At 49.9% G+C, this 21,171-nt stretch overlaps 1 protein-coding gene across 1 annotated transcript; it reads left to right on the top strand.

Annotated features, from left to right (window-relative positions):
* The first annotated feature begins 3,207 nt into the window (after nt 1–3,207).
* Nucleotides 3,208–19,816, top strand: SLC35B4 (solute carrier family 35 member B4). The gene is made up of 10 exons (XM_032986751.2): nt 3,208–3,424; nt 8,236–8,349; nt 9,382–9,484; nt 10,417–10,466; nt 11,682–11,763; nt 13,139–13,199; nt 13,979–14,088; nt 14,313–14,388; nt 15,519–15,594; nt 16,495–19,816. The coding sequence occupies exons 1-10, from the start codon at nt 3,348–3,350 to the stop codon at nt 16,739–16,741; spliced, it is 996 nt and encodes a 331-aa protein (XP_032842642.1). The 5' UTR covers nt 3,208–3,347; the 3' UTR covers nt 16,742–19,816.
* The last annotated feature ends 1,355 nt before the right edge of the window (nt 19,817–21,171 follow it).

Raw genomic sequence — 21,171 nt, 5'->3', positions numbered from 1 at the left:
TGCTTTGTTTATTTCAGCCATCTCTGAAGAAAATCAAAATAACACTGGAAGAAGCAACATAATGTTTGTAGGTAGAAGTAATATCTTTTATTAGAGCATCTGCCATTGTTGGAGAAAACAGATAACCCCAGGGCAGTAAAGAAAAGCTTTTATTCTATAGCTGAAAGCTTATTTAATTATCCAGCTATATTATTTCAACCTACAAACCTCATTTTGTCTGTGTCATTAGACCATCCTGACTGCAAGAACATGGCCTCGAGAGCATTGCTGTCCATTCACAGCACGCAAGACAACTTGCCTACATTGCCACATGTTTGTATTCACTCCTGGTACAGACAGAGCTGAGAAATCACTCTTGCTCATCGGATGCTTACATCAGTGGGTGTCCACTTTTTAATATAGTGAAGGTGAACTGATATCTAAATTACTTTTGAAGTGGTATTTTTTAATATATATTATTTTTTTCTATTTTCCGACATTATTTTGTCATTTATTTTGCTATCATAGAATTGATGTGAACTGAACTCTGAATGGATTTAATTTTTATTTTAGTGGGAATGAGTTATATACTATAAGACCTTAGACCTTTGATCGTGATCGCTTGTGAAGAATATACCAACCTGCAAACAAGGAGCTCGGTATGTTGGTCCAGCACCACAGCTGAGATGAACCAATCTCACTCCACACAAAGGACAAAAGTCCAGCTATTACATCTCTAGTCTCATATTGAGGTGACCTGGAAGTTTTTGCAGTGTTATGAGCCCCCATCCCCTAAGAATTAGACCATGAGGCTGAGACAGACTGAGAACTTTCCTCAGCCAGGCAGTTCATCCGAGAGCCTACTTCATAGTTACAACATCAGAAAGGATGTTAAGTACTCACTAGCCCAGGCAAGACTGCCCTCCCAGAGGTGCCAGGCTACAATGAACAGCTCAAAATGCTTTATGAGCTGACATTTGGGTTTTACTGTTACACTGGAGCAGTTCAAAAGAAGCAATTTGTTCTGTGGCTTTATGCATTTAAGAACCAAGGTGCGGCACATTTATTGTGGCAGAAAAACAACCTCAGCCCCCTGCTCCCCTTGAAGCACAAAGAAAGTAAATGAAAGGCGAAGAAGTGAGCACCCAAGGTAGCAAAAGCTTATTAGTGAAGGGAACAGAAAAAATTGATCATTCTGACCTGTTCAGCAGCTGAGGAGGTGGAAGCAGGAAACCCTGGAGACATTACAAAGTGCCAGCAAGCCTGAGCAATCGTCTTTGTTTGTTGCTAATGAGCCATGGTGCTTTTTAATAATATATAAACCATTTAAAAGGGCTTGATGGGAAGACCAAGGAAGTCAGTTGAAACGTTGCTACCTAGAGAGAGGTCAGAAAACACTGAAATGTTTTCGTGAAATGGGGGAACAATGAACTTCTGCCAACTACAGATCTCAGCAAAACTGATGGGGTTTCCAGGGGCTCTCCCAGATGTTTGTACCTCCAAAGCATTATTTTCTAGCTGACCATCCTCCTAGAGGGTTTATCCCAAGCTGAAACTCTTGAAAACATCACAAGGGAGGCCCCAGATCCCTTGGGTTTGTGATGTTTTCATCAAGAAACCATTGGGTTTCTACCTGCAGGCGAAGCCCACAAGGTACCCAAGGATTCCTGGACGTCATTGCAATCCTTTCCAGGTTTTCAGGCATAACTCATGTAAGCCCTGAGGACACGTGCTCCAACCACCCTGGGTTTCCAGCCCCCAGGTAAGGAGTCTGAGGGACCCTGTGATCTCCAGTTTGGAGAGAAAAGAGCCCAGAAACTCTCACAGTAAGCAAAATAAATGGGCAATCCTGGCAGTTTCACCCCTATCATTAGCTGCTTTTAGCAGCAGAGAAGCTGCCAAGGCTGTCACATTCCCTGAAGAGCTGGAAATCATAAAAAGAAGTGCTTCATTTTTGGACTCACCATAGATCTTTGCAATGTGTTCATGGGATTTCACACTTGTGGTATTTAAGGGGAAAAAAAAAATCTGATTCCGATCAAAACTTTACTAAAAACAAAATGAAACATCTACGGCATGAAAATCCCACTTTTTGATCAATATGGCTTCTATTGATCACAGAGGGTTTTGCAAGACAATTATCACGGCACTCCACATACCTTTAGAAGACATTTCACCCTTGGCAGATACACAGCTACATTAACGGCAGAAAATATTAATTGCTCCGTCTGCAAGAATGCAAAACCACTCTAGGACACAGGAATGAGGAGTAACAGGGCAACAACACAATCTAATAGGGACAAAATAAAACCGAAGTGACACAGACACTATTAAGCCCTACAGAAAGTCCAGGCCAGTCTGGAGAGTCCAGATGTCGGGGCTGGATTCTTGGAGTGGTTGTGCTGCTTTAATTCATGTTTTTATCATGACTGACACGACAACATCTTCATCCTGACAAGAAAAGCCAAAGTACGCTGTCATGAACACCAGTTAATAAATGCATCGTTGCAGATTGTGTTGGCGCAGCACCTCTGGGTGCAGTTTGTCCCCACACTGATAACCCGCTCACCCAATCTCCAGCATCGCGGTGCCACCTTGACACGTGTAGGCTCACAGCCAGAAATACCACCTCATCCATTGCTCTGACGGGTTATTTTTTTCTCCATCCCCCCCTGTGAAGCTGTGGGCTGCTGCTGGTGCTGTCAGACCCACAAAGTCCCCAAGCCACCCCAATGCCCCCATTATGTGCACCTTTTCCACCCTTCTCCCCTTCCCAGGCCCTCATTGTTGCCCTCATCCCCTTCCAAGCACACAATTCCTTTTCAGACCCAGTTTTGCTGCCTCAGCATTCGGTGTTTCTAACACCATCATGGTGCCATTGACACCAGCCCTTCAAGGACCTCCCAGGAGGCTCCACCACAGGCCTCAGGCAAGCTCGATTTCACATCAAAGCTATAATTTCACTAACGAAACCCAAAACAGCAATTAGCGGCTGTTTCTCAGCAGGGAAGCAGCGTTTCAGCTGGCCTCCCTCCCATCCCCCTGCCTTCTCCTCACGCCACCTCAGCACCGGGGCCCGCGCCGCCATTACCGCCCACCCCCACCGCGGAACTACAACCCCCATCATGCCCCGCGGGGCGCTACAGCCTGAAGGCGGCTGCGGCGATATGTCGCGGGGGCCGCCGGGAGTTGTAGTTCTGCCCGTAGCGGCGCGGCGGTGTCGGTGAACGGGCGGCGGGCGGGAAGCGAACTACCGGCGCCCGGGAGGAAGCGGGGGCGGCAGGGCCGGGTCTGGGAGCGGGGCCGGGGCCCGGGAGCGGGATGCGGTGGCGGCCGGTGTGGCCGCCTCGCTGCTTTGGGGCGACGCCATGCACCCGGCCGTGGCGGTGGGGTTGGTGTTCGGCGGCTGCTGTAGCAACGTGGTGTTCCTGGAGCTGCTGGCCAGGTGCGGGGCCGGGGAGAGGTTTTGGGGGGCAGAAGGAGTGGTGAGGGGCAGGGGTTAGGCCCAGGAACGGGATCGGGAGTCGGGTGAGGGTCCCCGGGGCCGCAGGGTCTTCCTCACCGGCTTTCAGGACTTGTGAGGGGGAGGAAGCGGCAGCGGTGCCCAGGTGGGGGTCTCCAGGAGATTGGGGGGTGATAGGAGAGGATTTGGGGAGGTGGTGGGGCAGCCGGAGGGGATCTCAGTGTTTGTAGTCCCCCTGAGGGGTGGCCAACCCCCCCCTCACAGTTTGGGGGGCAGACCCATGCCCCGGGGGCTCCTCATCAGTGTGCTGAGGAGCCCGGGTGCGGATCGCTGGGCCTTGGCCTTGTGTCACCGTCTGATAGGTTTCGTGGGTTTTTTTGGGGATGTCCCTGTCAGCTTGGGCTTCTGTCCCCCTATCATGGGCTGCTTTGGTATCCCACCCGGGCACCGGGGATTTCCCATCTGCTGACACAGGGACCACCGCATCAGTCTGTCCCTCGAGCATCCCCACCACCCCTGCTCTCTGATCCCAGCGCTTCCCGCAAATAACAGCTGAAATCCCAAGGAGAAGACACGCAGAGGCTGGCTGGGGGGTCCCCGGGGATGGCAGGCAAGGCTGAGGGAACGTCGTCTGCCTGGAAATGTGATCCTCGGCAGCATCACGCGGCTGCATGGCCAACGTGGCGAGGGCAAGGAGTCCTTTGTGGCACTTGGAGTGGAGGCGAATTGCCAGGTTGTAGAGAGAGGAGGGCTGACATTTCGGGTATGTCCCGAGTGCTGTGTCACCTTCCTCACCCTGATGGAAGAAGGCTGGCGTGGCTTGGAAAAAGGGATGTTCTGTTGGATTTGTTTTCAGGGCTGGTCAGCAAGCTGTGAAGGCAAAAGTGCTAGACCTGACTGGAAAAAAGTAACGATGGGACTGGTTCTGTCTACAATCATAGTGAGTCAGTGTGGAACTGCAACCCCTGACCAGTACTACCTTCAGTCATGCCCAGACTTTTGAAACTAGGAGGTAAAACCTGCCCTTACTTCCTCCCCGCCCATTATCATCCCAGATTGTTAAGAGAAGAAGGGAGTGCAGAAGAGAGCCTGACTGTAAGGAAGCAGTGGGGATATTTGTTTTGAAGTGTGTACCTTAACACAGGGTTGCACAATCACTCAGCAATCCCGGGATAAATCAAGAAGCAGTTCCTGGAGGAAGAGACCTTGCCTGGCAAATTGTCTTTCCTTTTGGGGATTGCTCTAACTTCTGCCTTTCCTGCCTGGCTTGTGCTGCAGCATCAGTGAGGGAGGAGGAATAGGCCCCTTTGAGCTGAAGAGAGTCTTGGATCTGGCTTCTTGCATTTGCTTGTCACAAGGCTTGTCTCTCTTCCAGCCAGGCCTGAAAACAAAAGCGAGCTATTTGGCCCTGTTCAAGGGGTGAATTAGGTGTCTAAACCTGAGAAGGGATTTTGAGCAGCAAATCCCAGAAGTCCGTTTGCAGACTTTTCAGGGAAAAGCTGCTTTCCACACACAAGCTTTTCTTAAGCATTGCTTCTTATCCACTTTAGAAATTCCCCTGTTCCTAACAACTCAATAACTGTGCCCCTCACTTGCCCTGTTCAACTTTGGTCCCTAAATTAGGGTAACACTGGTTATTTCTTTGGGTCTTGGTGTTACCTGGAGGGAAAAGTCACTCCTGAAGATGAATCTTCCCATAACAAGCAAAGTCCTGGAATAGGATCACAGGAAAAGACGGTGACCAGACTGACTGTCTAGTGAGGAATAACAAAGGTGATTGGAAGAAATTTGCTCAGGATTTATGAGGAAAGAATAAAGGAATGAGAACTGTTTAGTCTAGAGATGCCTGAGGGCAGACAAAAGACTTTAAATGTGTGGAGAATGGCTGCAGAGAAAAGGAGATAAATTATTCTGCTGGGCTCTGGAGGCAGAACAAGAAATAAGGGGCTTAAAATGGGGATGTAAAGCAGGCCAAAAGGACAGGTTTGCTCCCTCTTGGTGAAGCAGATTTGTAAGAGAGACAGCAGGGAAGCTCCTCGTTGGAGGTTTTCAAGAACAAGTTAAACTCTTGTCTGAGTAACAGAAGGGGGCCTGGACAGGGTGAGAAACATTGTGGAGTTCATCCCATCTCCCATGTCTGGAGCAACCTGTCCCCTTCTGCTAGTGTCCTCTCCTAGTTGAGCTGGGGAGGTCTATGAGCTGTGATGCCAAAGCCTTCTGAGGCTGTGTCCTTGTGAGGTGCCTTCTCTGTGAAAACAGTTAAGGCTCTGCATAGTAGATCTCGACAGGGTTTCTTCCTGGTGTGCAAATGGGGAGGTCGCTCTTCTTCAGGGGCCGTTGAAGGAATTCCCTGCGAAATGTGAAGTCTTCTGCAGTGTTGGACAGAAATCTTCCTTGGAGAAGTGGTTTGGGTGTGCTGAACTCAGTCTGAGTGCATCAACGTGCCCCAAACCGATGTGCAGAAATCGGGGCAGGCTGTTTGTGCTCCGCTGATGTGACCGAGAGCCCTGCTCTGGCAGCTTCATCCCACCATCTGCTAGAGCTGCTAGACACTAACAGCCCAGGCAATTCCGACCTAGCAGGCAGGGTGACAGGTGGCAATTACAACGCACTGTTTCTACATTGCTTCTGGAGGACTCTCTATGAGTTACCTACAGCTAAAGCAGATCTTTGGCTGATAAATCCAGATTTCTTGTTACTTCTTTTAAGTCTATCAGAGTGTTAGGATTGTGAGTCAAAGACATGGGCAGATACAGCCTTGGTTGTGGTTGTTTTTTTGTTTGTCTTTTTATTATCAGTCAAGACATAATCCTGTGTCAACACTTTACTGATAATGTGATGTCTGATGTACAGCAAGTGACTGGATGCAAGGATCTGTGAATTGGGAGGAAACAAAGTGGAGTGCATGGAAACCATCTTGGTTTATTCCAGATTTACACTTGTTTTGTATTGCCCTATGGAGATAAGGTTTACAGTCCTGGAGCCTGGTTCAGTATTTCTTTTCTTGCTCCAAGTAACTTTCGAACCTCTTAACCTCATTGGACAGCAGGGATTGAAGTCTCATGGACAATTAAGCTCTGAAAAATGTGAAAATTGGCAGGTGGGTAGCAGGGAGGGGCTCAGGCTAGTGCCTACCCTGTGGAAAATGCAGAGAGAGAAGAACATGGCCTTTCCAGGTGCCGTTTGGGGGTAGCCACGTGCCAGCTCTGCATTAACCAGAGCACTGCTGCTGCTTCTGAGAAGTCAGGGGTGACAGAGGAAATTTTTTGGAGGAGACCGGCCCTTCAGCTCTGCTACCCAGGAGACTGCTTGGTTATTCCTGTTCTCCAGTGCATCTCTCAGCTTGCATTCTGCAAAACTGTGTCTCAATCCAGCCTCGAACTACTTGTGCTGGCATGTTGGGTGATCAAGCTGCATGCTTGTGCAGTGGGGTGGGGACTGGGACTCAGCGGCGTGCAGCTTCTCCATCAAATCCTTGGCCTTAGTTTTTTGTTTTACACCAGAGAAGGAGAAAGTACTCGCTCAACTTTCTGATTCCCACTGCAAACAACAGCGAGCTGTCTGGTTATTTGACATGTCACAGCCTCCTCTGAGCCCACAGCTGACTGTGCCTCCCAGGAAATCAGCTCCTGCTCCCTGTAAGCTTCTTAGGAAGGAGGCAGTGTTTACAGCAGACATATCTGCTAGGAATGGGTGAGCAGCATGCAGGGGGTGTTTGTTTAACGTCAGGCTGGTATGGGCTGTCTTGCCCTTGCGTGTAATTCCTCTTCCCTCAGAATAAACACCCACGGTTGATTTGCTCAAAGGTGGTGTCATTTCTGCTACAAAGATAGTGAGAACTGCAGTGCCTGGATCTGCTTGGGAGGACAAAGATGCTCAACTAAGAGTGTCTCTTCTTTGAGGCCAAACTGTTTTGTGGTCTTCCATACCTTGTGGAGTTTGAAAAACTTCAGTGCAAAGCATGTGTCACATTAGCAAACTCCCTGGCTTGCCTGATTGTCACGTGGCATTGAATGCCACAACCTTTTTGGGCTTCTGTGATGAGCTGTTGTAGATTCCTTCTTGAACCTACAGCCAACCTCTTGGCATCCAGCAAATGCAGGAGGGCAGGGAGCTAAAGCTTGCCGAGTAAATTGGAAGTAAGTCCGAGCTCATGTTCATAAGTTCTGGGGATGGGGTACAAGCAGAACTGTGGACACTACGCTTTGTTCTGCAGACACAGACCTGACCTTGGCCCTTCCCTCATGCAGTGGAAGTAAGGGCTATCAGAAATCCTGCTGCCTTCCTCCTGTGTGGACTCATCGTTTCCCTTGACCTCTAACAAACACAGCAGCTTGTAGGTGGGGAGAGAACTCTGTCAAAACCACTTCCCCATGAGAAGGAGGGAGATCCAGCTTCAGTATGGTTATATCAGTGCTTGATGTTGCTTGTTCAGATCCTATACCCTGGTGGGATGCTATACAGACATGTGAGATGTGACCAATTTCCTCTTTCATTTCCTGTTCCCATTCACCACGTGCATCATGATGGGGGTGGCTGCTCGCTGCTTCTTTAGAAATGTTTGAGGAAGGAATTGCTGCACATGTATCTACAAGTACAGATGAGTAAATAAGTGCAGGGAAGTGTTTAACAAAGGCAGCATGAGAACCTGGACAGATAAAGTGGTAAAGCCCCTCCAGATTGATGCTTGCTCTGGGTTGATGAGCTGTTAGCTGCTTTTTCTTGGAGCCCAATGCAGTGTTTGTTCTCCATGGCATTGCTCTTATGCTCGTCTGTCTTCTCCATGCCTGCAGGCAGTTTCCAGGATGTGGGAACATAGTGACATTCTCCCAGTTCCTATTCATCGCAGTGGAAGGCTTTATCTTTGAAGCCAACTTTGGGAGGAAGAGGCCAGCCATACCAATAAGGTACAGTCAATCTGAATGCTTTTGCTAGCCACTAAATGACTAGCTATCATCTCAAGAAATGTTTAATAAAATGGCTTATCCATTTATCCTGTCTAAATCCCATCCATCCTTCAGCATTTGCAAAGCCCCATTGAGAACCTATCATGCCTGATAAAATATGAACTCATTTATTGAGAATCCTTAATAGGAAATGGCCATCAGATACTTTCCCATCCAAGAAACGGGGCAGTATTTTGCACAGTTAAAAGTGTTTGCTGTGTTTGAAGCGGTTGCTATCTCTCTGGGGCTTGTTGCAGTGGACGTGAGGGGGACAGCTTCACTGGAATCCTGACCAAATTCACTTTTGCATTTCTCTGTCAGGGCTGATCTAGTCCTGGCAATGGCCTGGCATGTTCCTGCTCTCCTCCCTGGCACTCAGTGGCTGAAGCAAAGTGAGGAGGTTTTGTGAGGCTCCTTAACAGACTGCCTAGCTTGTGGCAAAACAGAGTGCTGTGCTGAGTGCTTGGGACAGAGATCCTCATGACAGAAAGCTGAGGGCAAGTTTTCATGGCTGCATCACAGAAAGGAACTTCAATTTGTGGTGGCTCTCTAGCTTAGGTGTAGAACCATGGAGGTGTTCAGCCCAGATTTGAGTGTTTTCTCCTTCCACTCAGGGTAACGATGCCTGCTGGCAGAAATTGAATCCCCTCAAATCGTGCCTTGTTCTATGCCACTGTGCATAGGAGAGGGGTCTGGAGGAAGTCCAGGGTAATAGATCCCAGCTGGAGTATCCTCAATTCCCCTTTGCTTCTGTGATTAGCACAAGCTGAGCCAGTGCAGGTCAACCTGCTTCCTGTTTGAAGGACTTCCCTGCTACATCCAAAGAGGATTTATCTCCTTGTTATTCCTTGTCACAGACCCAAGAGCTGGGTGGGCTCCTGCTCAGCTCCAGACCCTTCCTTGCAACCCATAATCTTTTCCCAAGGTGTCTCCCATCATCCCAGGGAGGTACATGCACAGCCAACAGCTGTTTTTTGTGTGTTTGTGTTTCAGGTACTATTTTATCATGGTGGCCATGTTCTTCACTGTCAGTGTGGTGAATAACTATGCCCTGAACTTAAACATTGCCATGCCACTGCACATGATCTTCAGATCAGTGAGTACTGTCATACCATCCTTTTCCTCTTCATGTGACATCTCTTCCCATCATCTCTGCAAGCACTGTCCCTGGTGCCTGTGTTCTACCACTCTCTCTTTCCCTTAGGGCACCGAAACCCTGTGCAAATACTAAACTTTAGCTAACTTGCGAGGAGAGCAACCTTGCTCTGAAGGCTCAGCTCCAGTTCTCAATTTCAGTGTTAATCATTAAATTTCAACTGAATGGACAGACGAAGAAACTGAGGTTCAGACAGGCTTCGTATTTACATTTGGTCTAGTTCCAACAGCACTGTTACTGCATAGGTCTTTGCTTTGGAAAATGCTATTAAAATGCATCTTCACTTAAGTGTAGATGAGTGTCAGGCTAAAACATCTATTAAAATCAAAGAAAACGAAGCCTTAGCTGTTGGGAATAACAAAATCTGCTGGGTTGGAGCTTTTCTCCCAGAACACATCTTGAGGATGACATACCTCAAGTCTGGAGAGGTTAAAGAGAAGAAAACCAGACAATGCTCCGGGAGCCCCGGCCCACATTACCCGTGAGGTATGGTTCTTGTATTGCAGCCCTGCAGTTAATCTACAGAGCCACGCTCCTGATCCAAATTAAAAATCCACAGTGATTTGGCCACGTTCTGGTCTGTAGCATGCCCCAAGTATCACGAGTGGACCAAAAAAGAGAGAGGCCCACCAGCCAGAAGATCCTAGTAGCCTGTTTGCCCCAGCATCCTTGTTCCCAAGCCACCCAGCTCAACTTCTCCCCTCTTCCCCACGCTGTCAGTCTCCCTGATCCTGTTCTGGCATTTCTGTTGGTGTTTTGGCGTTAGTTGTATTGTGTTTGCAGTGTTTATCTGGGGCGGGCATCCCAGTCCAGGGAATTTTGTCATACTGACCTTCTGTTTTCTTTTTCTCCTCCTCTCTCTTCTTTCCCAGGGCTCTCTCATAGCAAGCATGGCTCTAGGTATCATCATTTTGAAGAAAAGGTAAATCACAAGACTTTTGTATCATCAGAGAATGCTTTGCCATTGACTTAATCTTGATGGGTGTTTAGTGCCCTTCCCTTTCCTGTTAAATATTCTTGTTTTACTGATGGGGCAGCTGGGGCGTGGAGGTTGTACCTGAACTGGAGGCTGGTGTAGTTCCCTCTTCTGCATTCCCATCACCCCTCACTCCTTCATTTAAGGCAAGCATGGACTGAAAAGAGAGATTTTACACATGACTGCAGCCTCCTGTGTTAGCTCTTTTCCTTCCTCTTATTTCTGTGGGGCTGGTACTGCTCCTGACTGATGGGTGTACTGGGTCTGGCTGGGATGGAGTTAACTTTCTTCATAGCAGCCCATACGGTGCTGTGTTTGGGATTTGGGGCTAAACCAGCCTTGATAGCACACTGATGTTTTGTCTACTGCTGAACAATGCTTACACAGTGTCGAGGCTCTCTGTTTTTCCCACTCTGCCCCACCAGGGAGTAGTCTGGGGGTAGACAAGAAGTTGAGAGGAGATACACCTAGGACAACTGACCCAAAATGGCCAAAGGGATATTCTGTGTCATATTCCATCATGTGCTGTAATGGAAATCACGTTAGAGGAAGAAGGGGGTAGGGGGGAGTTGGTTTCCAAGATGGCCATGGTAATGGCGATTACCAGAGGTGGTAAGTGATTGCCTTTGCATTGTTTTTGCTGGTTTCCCCCGCCTGCCCCTCCCACCTGTTAAACTCTTGAGCTCAACCCATGAGTTTTCTGGTTCTTGCTCTTCTGGTTCTCTCCCCCATCCCACGAGGTTGGGGGAATGAGCGAGCAGCTCTGTAGGTGCTTGGCTGCTGGCGGGGGTCAACCCACCACAGTGGGCAAAGCCATCAAGGACAGGAGGGTCCTCCCAGCTGCTTGGGGGTCTGGCTGTTGGACCTGCGTGGGCACATCCCCTGCTGCTCCATCGCTATGCAGAGATCCATGCTGGCTTGGATCTGAGAGGGATCCTTTGCTGCGGGCGAGGAGATCTTGGTCCAAATGCTTCTTTTTTTTCTTGCAGTTGGAGTAAGTTGGACTTCCCTCCCAGCAATGTCCAGCGTTAGGTAGCATCTATGTGCCCACTACCCCAAGTTCACACCAGTGTGATGGAGCAAAACACAATGCAAGAGAGCGGTAGATGAACGATGCGAGACTGGGCTGGGTCACTGACATCTCTCTTCTCCCCTGTGCAGATACAGCGTATCTAAATACACGTCCATAGCCCTGGTGTCCGTGGGGATCTTTACCTGCACTTTCATGTCTGCCAAGCAAGTGGTAAGGATTGGAAAGAGCCTGAGGTCATAGCTGTGAATCTTATTGATGGGAGGAGCTGCCGTAAGCACCGTCATCAGTAATTCCCTTTGCCTAACTATTAAGGGAAAGACAAGATGTCTCCTAGCTCTAAATATGCTCCCCAAAAGCTTTTGTGCCTGGTCTCATTTTCCTGGCATTTGGAGGGAAAGGATGCAAACACACATGTGTGGTTTAACTTAACTACGGATGACTTTTAACCTTTTCAGGTTGCTTTTTGCTGAGAATAAACCATTATTTTTTTGCCACAGAGATAACAGAAGCCCTTACTGTGCCCTTGCCGTGATGTGTTGCAGTTAGGAGCAGGTGAATCTTAAACAAAACTCAGCTATCCTAAGTCTTTGCTCATTTTATCCCAGAAGAGATTGTCAGCTTTCAGGCGAGATTTTTCCAGACCTGTTGTCATCCAGTGTGACTTTCTGTGACCCTTGAAATAAAGTGCATATATTTGGAGAACAGGAGGGAGCGGAGAAAATCCATGTGTAACACCAATTTGGGCTTTTCCTGGGTCAGCACCCACAGCCTGATCTTGTCAACTGAAGGCAGAAAAATGGCATAAAGTGGTGGCCAAGTGAAAATTGGTTGCACTTAATCCAGCTCTGAGAGATTGGAAATGAAACAGGGCTGTCAAACCCACGAGTACCCCATCATTTAATAGCTTTTTATACTCTTAGAATGTCTGAGGAAGGTCTGCGCTACGCAGCCTTGCTCAGTATTAATCCAGATAAACTCTCAGCAGGCGTGGTGTTTTGGTATAGCACGGACAGCTGTGGCAAAGGTCAGTAATCTAATTTGCCCTAAACCACAGCGAAAGGAGAACTGAGCCAAGTCGTGCTACCTGGAGTTTTACCCTCTCTAGGCCTGCTTTCCTCCACGTCTTGACTGCAAGCCAGAGCCCTGGGTTTAGTACCTGACTGGGGCTTGGCCAGAGCCCCTGTTCTTTCCTTCACTCCCACCTGAGATGGGGATGGAGGAGCCTGTCAATGGGCTGTCTGTGAGAGCTTCCGAAGCGCCACTGATTATTTTTGAGCTTGAAGAGCTCGGTCTCTCGCCAAGCCAGGGCATTTCTTTAAGAAAAGCTGCTTTCTTGATCAGATCTCTATCGCTGGAATATGATGCATTCCCTGAAGCAGAGTGGAAAGCAAAGCGTGCTCTAGTTGCTACCACCTCTGTTTGGCCAGGGAAGCAAACTCTGGAGAATGTGAGACCTCAGGGGGGCTTGGCTTTGTGGGCTCGCTTGGAATACAACTCACAAACCAAGACTGAGGTACAGGCGGGTCTGGATGAGCTGCAGGGACACGGTAGCTCGTGGTGACTCTGTTGTGTCTCCCTCTACCAGGCATCTGACTCCAGCTTAAATGAAGAGGATGGACTCCAGGTTTTCTTGTGGTGGCTGCTAGGTATGTGAGTGCCACATCTCCAGCCGACCTCGCTGGGATACTGGCAGGGCTCGGCTCTCTGATGTCCTTGGCTGCGTGGGTTGTGCAAAGCAGACTGTGGTGGGAAGCCCCCGTGCTGAGGTTAAGTTGTGCTGAGCGTCTGGTGGATGCTGATTTGCGAAGAATGGGGTTTTGTGGCACTCCTTAGCAGCTTTGTGCAAGGAGATACTCTTCATTTGGCCAACAAGTTAAATACGGCACCTAAGGGGTTTCTGTGAGGTAGTGGCTTAGTTACGGAGTGAGACTACAGTCATGCATTTTGGCAGGTATCTTCTTGATTTCTCTGGGCAAAAGCAGCCCTACCTGATACACCTGATGCTCTGAGGTATGCTGCAGAGAGGGGGAGGGGCTGTAACTGGTTCAAGTATTAGTTCAGCACAGTGTTTCATCAAGGAGTCTTTAAAGTCTGGCACTTGAGTCTATTTTTATACCTCCAACCCCGGTTTGTTGCTGGCTTTTCGGGGAACCTGGGATTGATGTATTGGCAGTAGTGGCAAATGGCTGTATCCCTGGCATCCCACCAACTCCATGTGCCAGGGCTGAGTCTCTTTTTCAGAGGTGTTCTTTTCAGAAGTCTCTTGGCATCTCAGCTGTTATAATAAGATACCTGTGTCCCCAAGACCATTATCAGTTTTCTTATCAAGGCTGGATGTTTTGACTTTTTTCACTGAAAGCCAAATTGTAGGAGTCTTCAAGCTGGTTGACTTGAGCAGCGTTGCAAGGCTGTGCTTCTGTTCCAGGTATTGCTGCGCTCACCTTCGCCCTCCTCATGTCTGCCAGGATGGGGATTTTCCAGGAGACTCTCTACAAGCAGTTTGGGAAGCACTCCAAGGAGGCCCTTTTTTACAATGTAAGTCACCATGTCTTTTCTGTTGCTTTTACTGGGCAGAAAGAACTGCTGGGAGAGTGCCTTCCTCTCCCACCCTGTACCCAGCCCGGATCCAGAGGATCACACGCTGCCAGGCTGGAGCAGTGAAGAGTGTTCTCACATCCAGAGCTGTGAGCCTGGTTTCCCAGGGTGAGAAGTGGGGTGGGTTCATGTAATCTGTTAAAGGTCTTTACTTTTCTCTCCAGCATGCGTTACCACTCCCTGGCTTTCTTCTCCTTGCCCCAAACATCTACCACCACGCAGTCCTCTTCAGCCAGTCTGGTAAGTGTGGCACAGACAGATCCTTGCTCTTGTACCTTTCTGTCCTCTGGAAAATGTTGTTGGAAGCTTTCAGTCCAGCAATTGTGCGTGTCAGACTGTCATCTTGAGATATCCAAGCCCTTTGAATTTTCAGGTTTGATAGAAAGCCAAAAGCCCCAAAAAAAAAGAAAAAAAAAAAGAACCCCACACGTTGGGCCAGATGCCAGCATGCTGGGCCAGGTGGAGATTGCTGACTGCTGAGAGCCGGGCCGTGGGCGGCTGGCCGGTGAGCTGGTGCCATGGCAGCTTGCAAAGCTAAATCCTGAGTTACTGTTTGGTTCACTGTGGTTAAAGCCCAAACTTCTCACGGCTGCACACACACATACCTGTTGGGCCCAGCCGATTTGCTCATCCACCCACGTTAAGCTATACATCTCCTTAAGTTTAATAGTAACAATCAATGTGTTTCCTAGATCCCTGACCTTGTGAACCTGCAGGGAGCTTTGCTGAATAGGTTTGCTGGTTCTCCCTCTGAGGAGGGAGATGGGTTGCATGCGTAGATCACTTTAACCTGTTCATTAATACCATTGCAAAATATCTCTAGTGTGCTACACCTATCTCAAGGAAAGCGTGAGGCAACCCTTGGGGAAGGGGACGTGGTAGTTCAAAAATGGGAGAAACAGGACCAAATCCTCAACCGCCGGTGTAAACGCAGACCTGTTGGCTTTTATTTTGCTGGTGCCATGCAGGCTTTGCCATGCTAGTGCTGTCAGCCTCTCGGAGCTGCACTGATTCATCCAGTTTTAACAGCAGGACAGCTCTGATATGAGAAAGCAAATCGGAGCTTTTCTTTCAATGTCTTTCTCCTTAGCCTACTTCTTCCTCTGTCTTCCTTTCTTCCCTCTGGAATTCCAAGCAGAAACATCTGCAAACTCTCTTCTATTTGTCATTTACCACAGTAAGAACAAGATAACTCTCCATTTGGAGCAAAATCAAAATGTACCCACACCTCAGTCTGCCTCCTGCAGCGATGACCTCCTGAAGCTGCAGTGTGTCCCGGATCAATCCAGGACAGGAGAGACACACCTCCCCTTGCATCTTCTTTAAGCCTGAGCAGGGCAGTGACCTTGCTCCATCCTTTCTCCCCGCAGAGCCGTTCCAGGTCCCGGTGATCGGGCTGACCTTGCCAATCATGTGGTTCTACCTCCTCATGAACGTCATCACTCAGTATCCTTTCAGTGCTCAGCTGAGACGCGCCGCGGAGAGGGCGGTGGGGTGGGAGAGGAGGAATGGAATTGGGGGTGCCATGTCCTTGGAGCCTTCCCTGCATTTGGGAGCTCACGTTCATGTAACTCTTGGAAAATACAGTGTGCAGTTTAACTTGGGACTTAGGGTGGCTGAACCACTTGGCCGCTATCTCTTGGAAAATACAGAGTGGAATTTAACCTGGGGGTTCTGTTATTTCCAAGGTGGCTGAAATCTGCCACCACCTCACCAGGGACAGGCTGATTGGTGTAAACTCATGGCAGTTTTTCTAGCCAGCTCTAATTAGAAGAGACAGAGCAGGAATTATTTGTACTATATCGGTGTGTGGAGTCTTCCAGGTGGCGAGGCCAGCTCTGAAAGTCTGAAGTAGCTGAGATACCTTCAAGAAAGAGGCCCTTCAGTCCAAGGCCCTTTTACCATTTTCCTCTCACTGTTGGAGAGGACTGTACTCTGCTGCTGCTCACACTCCTCCATGAAACCCCCTCATTTAATCTGCCTTTCCTGTGCCCTGTTGGGACGGACAGGGGACTTCTGGTGGGTATAAATGGAGAAGTCTGACGCTGGCTTCCCTCGGCTCCATGGCAGGGACTGTAAACGCTGCGTGCCATTAACCTTTTGACAATACATCACCCCCAGCTGCTCCAGCGGGGTAGTTTTGCTGTCCCAGAGCAAGCTTGGGGGGAGTCTGGGAAATTTAGGGTGTCCCTGGGGTTTGTAGTGAAGCTGCTCATCGCTGTAGAGATGCTGCCGTGAGGAGAAGGGAATTTTATTCCCTCTCTAACCAAACTGGGGGCTGCCCTTTGCCTGCCCAGGTGTCCTCCCTCCTCAGCTCCGTTGTCCCCTTAACCTCCGCCCGCCCAGGTACGTCTGCATCCGAGGCGTCTTCATCCTCACCACGGAGTGCACCTCCCTCACCGTCACGCTGGTGGTGACGCTGCGCAAGTTCGTCAGCCTCATCTTTTCCATCCTCTACTTCCACAACCCCTTCACGGCCTGGCACTGGCTGGGAACTGCCTTTGTCTTCGTGGGGACTCTCATGTACACGGAGGTGTGGAACAGCCTCGGGCCCTTCCTGGCCCGCTGGAGGAAGAGGCCAAAGGAGGAGTGACAGCCAGGGACTCTTTGCAGTGACCTTTTTATTGTTTTATAGAGCAGAGCAGCAGGGAATCCCCCAGAAGGGGGTTTATTTATAACATGGGGGAGGTGTTGGCTGTGCCAAGCTCCTGGGAAACGTGGAGCCACCACTGGGAACTTACCTGAAATGGATCATGGAGAAACAATACGGTTATTTTTGCAAGGTTGCATTTCTTTTTATGCAACCCCTTTTGCTTCCAACCTCTCCCCCAGTTGTTTTTTTTTTTTTTGTTTGTTTGTTTGTTTGTTTGAATAACCCTTTTTAAGTAATGTAAAAGCTGACCGAGTTCTCTTAGGAGCCCAACCTTGTTGAGGTGCTGTTGTCCACTCCTCCCAGCTTTGATGAGCTGGACCCTGAGCCTGTTTGGTGCCGTCCTTTAATGTCCAGGTGGCCGTAGCGGATAGCTGAGCCCCGGGGAACTGCTGTTAGTGCAGTTAGTTACACTGGAAATGCCAGGGCTGGCTGTTAACCTGAGTCCTTGGTGCCTGCTCCCACCACCTGTGCTGGGAGGGTGTCAGATACACCTGTAGCAGGAGCCTTCCAGTCTGCCCAGTAGATCTTCCACTGGGAAATGGCTCAGGGGGTCGATTCCCAAGCCGCCAAGCCCCCACCACTAGTAGCAGAGCCTGCTTGGGAGCCTGAGGAAACCAAAAAGGGCTGATGCTAAGGGACAGACAGTGCCACCGTGTCACCTTCACAGCCTTCTCAGGGAGATGGTGAAGTGCTGTTGAGGCTTCGCTGAGTCCTCGGATGTTGCCCCGATAATTCACCAGCTGGAAGGTTTCGGGGGTTCCTCCTGCTGTGGTTAGATCCTCAGTGCAGGTCACTTTTCAATCACTTTCTACTTTTTTTTTTTTTTTTTTTTTTTCCCCCCTCGTGACAAGCGTGTGCAGTGGGCTTCGTTACCAGCCGCAACGAAGTGTGCTGAGCCCCCCACTGTGCCTCTGGTCCCCCCAGATCCAGCCCAACCTCAGGGTTCAAATGATGCCAAGAGACTTAAGAAGGGCCAGTACAGCTGAGCTTATTTCTGCTCCTGGGGCGGGGGGAAGGGGGCGTCTTGCTTTTACCATCCCTTCACTCTCTTCTCTTTCCTTTTCCTTCTCCCACCCCTTGAGCATCAGCTTCACTCGTGGCATTTCTGTGCATCCTGCAGCATCCACCCAGCACAGGACGGGTGTCCCTTAGTGTCACCTCTCTCCTGGGGCAGCAGTGGCCTCCGGGAGCTCCAGCTCTGTGTCCCAGCGAGGTGAGGAGCAGCAGCTCTTCTAGGAGCAGCTCGGTGTTGGGCAGAGCAAGGCTTAGCATGCAGCCTTGGGTCGCTCTCAGCGCAGCTCAGTTTTTCTGGAGCACCTTGGTTTTCCTCATCCCGATACCGTCCCCGCTCAGCCGGGATAATTGAGGCATCCAGCAACGTCGACCTGATTGGCCAAGTAAGGGTTGTACTCTGTTATTCTTCCACCCAACGTCCCCATGGCTTCCAGCCTCGGTGTTTACAGCCCCTCCAATGTTTAAACCAGTGGTTGTGGTGGGGTAACCCCGGCCAGCCACGGAGCGCCACGCGGCTGCTCACTGTTCCCCACAGTGGGACGACTGGGGAGGGGGGAACGGGAAGAGCAAACCCGAGAAAACGTGTGAATAAAGACGGTTCAGAGTAAAGATGGTTTAATAGCAAAGGAAAGAGCAAGAGGGTGGGGGGAGAAGAGTGCTGCAAAGGCAACCACCAGCCCAGCCAGTCCCCATGCAGTGGCCACCTGCCCCAAAAACCCCTCCCCTCTGTTTTTCTTGCTGATTTTTCTCCGTATCAGTTGTCCTGGCTGTGCTCCTTCCCAGCTTCTTGCCCACCCATGGGCTAGTCATGGAAAAACGGGAAAGTCTTGATGCTGTGCATGAGCTGCAACACCGGGGTGTTGTCAGTGCTGTTTTAGCCACAAACCCAAAGCCCGGCACCATACCAGCCGCTACGGAAAAAGTTAACTCCATCCCAACCGGAGCCGGTGTGCTGCCGACGGGACCTGCAGCTCGCTCCTGCCTGAGATGCTGAAGAGTTTTCCCTTCTGAGCTTTCCTGAGCCTGAAAAAAAACAAACAAAACCCTTTTGTGTGTCAGACACGGGATGTTTTCAGGGATTTTGTAGATGGAGAGACTGTTTCCCAACAGCTGCTGCGGCACCTAGTGCAGGTCAGCGCTCGGTTCCGGCCGTTTGCACCAGCACCGGGAAGGACCCAGAAAGAGGCAAAACTTTTATCCCTCACCTTGATCTTCAAAGCTTCGCGGAGCTTCGGCTGAGACAGGGAGGTAGGCGACACAAATATCAGCTCACTGAGTAACTGGTGGGGTTCATCAATGTTTAAAACACGCGGGTGTAACCCCAGGCTGCCCGGCCGTGGCGGTGGGTGCTGCAGCCCTGGGCTGGGGATTTAAGCCAAGCAACAGCTGAGCTGGTGCCTGAGGGCGTGTAACGTGCTGTACCGAGCCTCCTCGCTCTTCCCATCGAGAAAATTGCACGTGGTCTCCAATCCCTGTGCGACGCTGGCAGGTTTGGGGATGTTTGGATTCCTCTTTTTTTTTTTTTTTTTTAACTGTGTGCTCTACATGGTCATCACTCGAATCCGGTGTCAACAGGGGGTTAGTCATTGTTGTCAGGGATATGGTTTTTAACTTTACAGGGTGCTCTGTGCGTTTCTGAGTATTTAGAACTGCTGCAGCGATTCCCTTCCTGCTGTAGGAGAGCGGGTGAGCTTGCCCAGTTGTGAGGTGGAGGCCAGGTCCAAGCAGAAGGGCCCCGTTAACCAAAACTAGTATTTGAATCCAGGACTCCCTCCCAAAGTGGGGCTGATGATTTGTTTGGTTTTCATGTTTGCTGTCAAGATAATAGCGCATATTTTTTAGCAGAGGCCAGGAAAAGGGGTGAGCCGAGATATTTTTGATCCATGTTCTGGATTTGCAGAGCTTTTAGGTTGGCTGGTTGGGTTTAGGGTGGTATTTGTTGTTGTGTTGTTTTTTTTTTTTTAAAAAAAAAAACAGAATAAATATGTGTCCTCTTCAAAGTATGTCGGTCTTGTTTCTCCTTCCACGCTTTGCTACTGGTGATCTGCTACGGGTGATCTGCTGCTGGTGACCGGAAAATTAAGGAGGCTCTGAAATCAACCCAGGATTTCTCCTGCCTTTAATACAAGAGACGGTAGGAAGGGCTCAGCCTTGCTGGGGTTTGAGAGAAAGACCCACCCCCCACCTCCCTCCCCCGCCGAATCCCTCACCCCCCATCCTCACCCACCACGCTGACTGGTGTTACTGGGGGGCAGGACCTACAGCTCCCTGGATGTGTCCTTGGCGAGGTAGGCTTTCCTACCCTGAAATCACATCTCTGCCTTTCTCTGCTCCAGCCTGTTTGCTTCTGGCCGCTGCCACCGGGTGAGGAGCTGCTTTTCTCAAACCCCCACGTGTCCCCTCTCCTCCTCCGGGGTGGCAGCGGCCGGGGGGGGAGCGCAAAGGCAACTGCAACTGGACCAGTAACCAGCTGCTGGCTTGTGGTGCCAGGAACTGGCCGGTTCCCTCCCTCTCCACAGCACTAAGCCAGGACCACCCGTCTAGTCCAGCCCTTCCAGCCGTGGTTCCCACTAAGGGGGTATGGAACCGAGAGCTGGGGGGGATGTGGGAGGGGTAGGAAGGCAAGAGAAGCAAAGGGTGGCCTGGAGGGAGGCTCCTTTTTAATTGCCTTTACAATTAAATCCATTAACTTGCTGCAGACAGTCTCTAATTGCACCCAGGTGGGCGAGTTGGGCAGCCGAGGAACCCAGCAGCACCCGCAGGGCTTGGGGGACGTGGCTCAGGGCAGCAGGTCAAGCCTGAGGCGGGTGGTACTGAGGGAAACCATCAGGATTTGAGGTTTCCCCAAGCGAGTCTCAACAGTTGGTTTAGGCTCTTGGTTTCTGGGAACCTCGTCCGTGCGGCGCAGAAGCGTCGCTTCGCTTGCTGTGGTGTCAGCCCAGGAGGGATCAAAATAGCAAAATGAAGCGTCAGTGCTTAACCATTAACTCAGTGGAGTGATCCACCACCCCACATGGGACCTGTTTTCTTTTTCTTTTTTTTTTTTTTGTAAATAGCAAGAAATGAAGTGATGACTCTGTGCTCTTTCCAGACCCCAGTGATGTCTCCATCACTGCAAAACCAGCAACGTGGTGTTAAAATCCTGGCCATCACTTCACGTCTAACACACCTTTAAACCTTCCCCATCTCAGAGCTTCAATGGGCACACTTAATTCTCCAGCAGTTACCATGTGTGTATATATATATATTTTAAATTTAACAAATCATCTTTCCCTAGACCCTGGCAGCTGTTTGTTTAATAAATCCTCATCGGCCAGGCTCTGCTTTCATCAGCGCAGAGATTTCTGTTCAAAATC

Source organism: Tyto alba, unplaced genomic scaffold (genome assembly GCF_018691265.1).
Source record: "Tyto alba isolate M040663 unplaced genomic scaffold, T.alba_DEE_v4.0 Super-Scaffold_2, whole genome shotgun sequence".
Taxonomy (NCBI): domain Eukaryota; kingdom Metazoa; phylum Chordata; class Aves; order Strigiformes; family Tytonidae; genus Tyto; species Tyto alba.
Note: the sequence above shows the minus strand (reverse complement) of the source record. Positions and strands in the feature narration are given on the sequence as shown.

Bases quoted from the DNA above. Each gene is read 5' to 3' on its own strand.
- SLC35B4 (XM_032986751.2), top strand. From the start codon at position 3,348: ATGCACCCGGCCGTGGCGGTGGGGTTGGTGTTCGGCGGCTGCTGTAGC. The intron at 11,764-13,138 runs GTAAGGATTGGA...TCCCTCTACCAG, and splicing joins TCATGTCTGCCAAGCAAGTG to GCATCTGACTCCAGCTTAAA. The intron at 14,089-14,312 runs GTAAGTCACCAT...TTTTCTCTCCAG, and splicing joins AGGAGGCCCTTTTTTACAAT to CATGCGTTACCACTCCCTGG.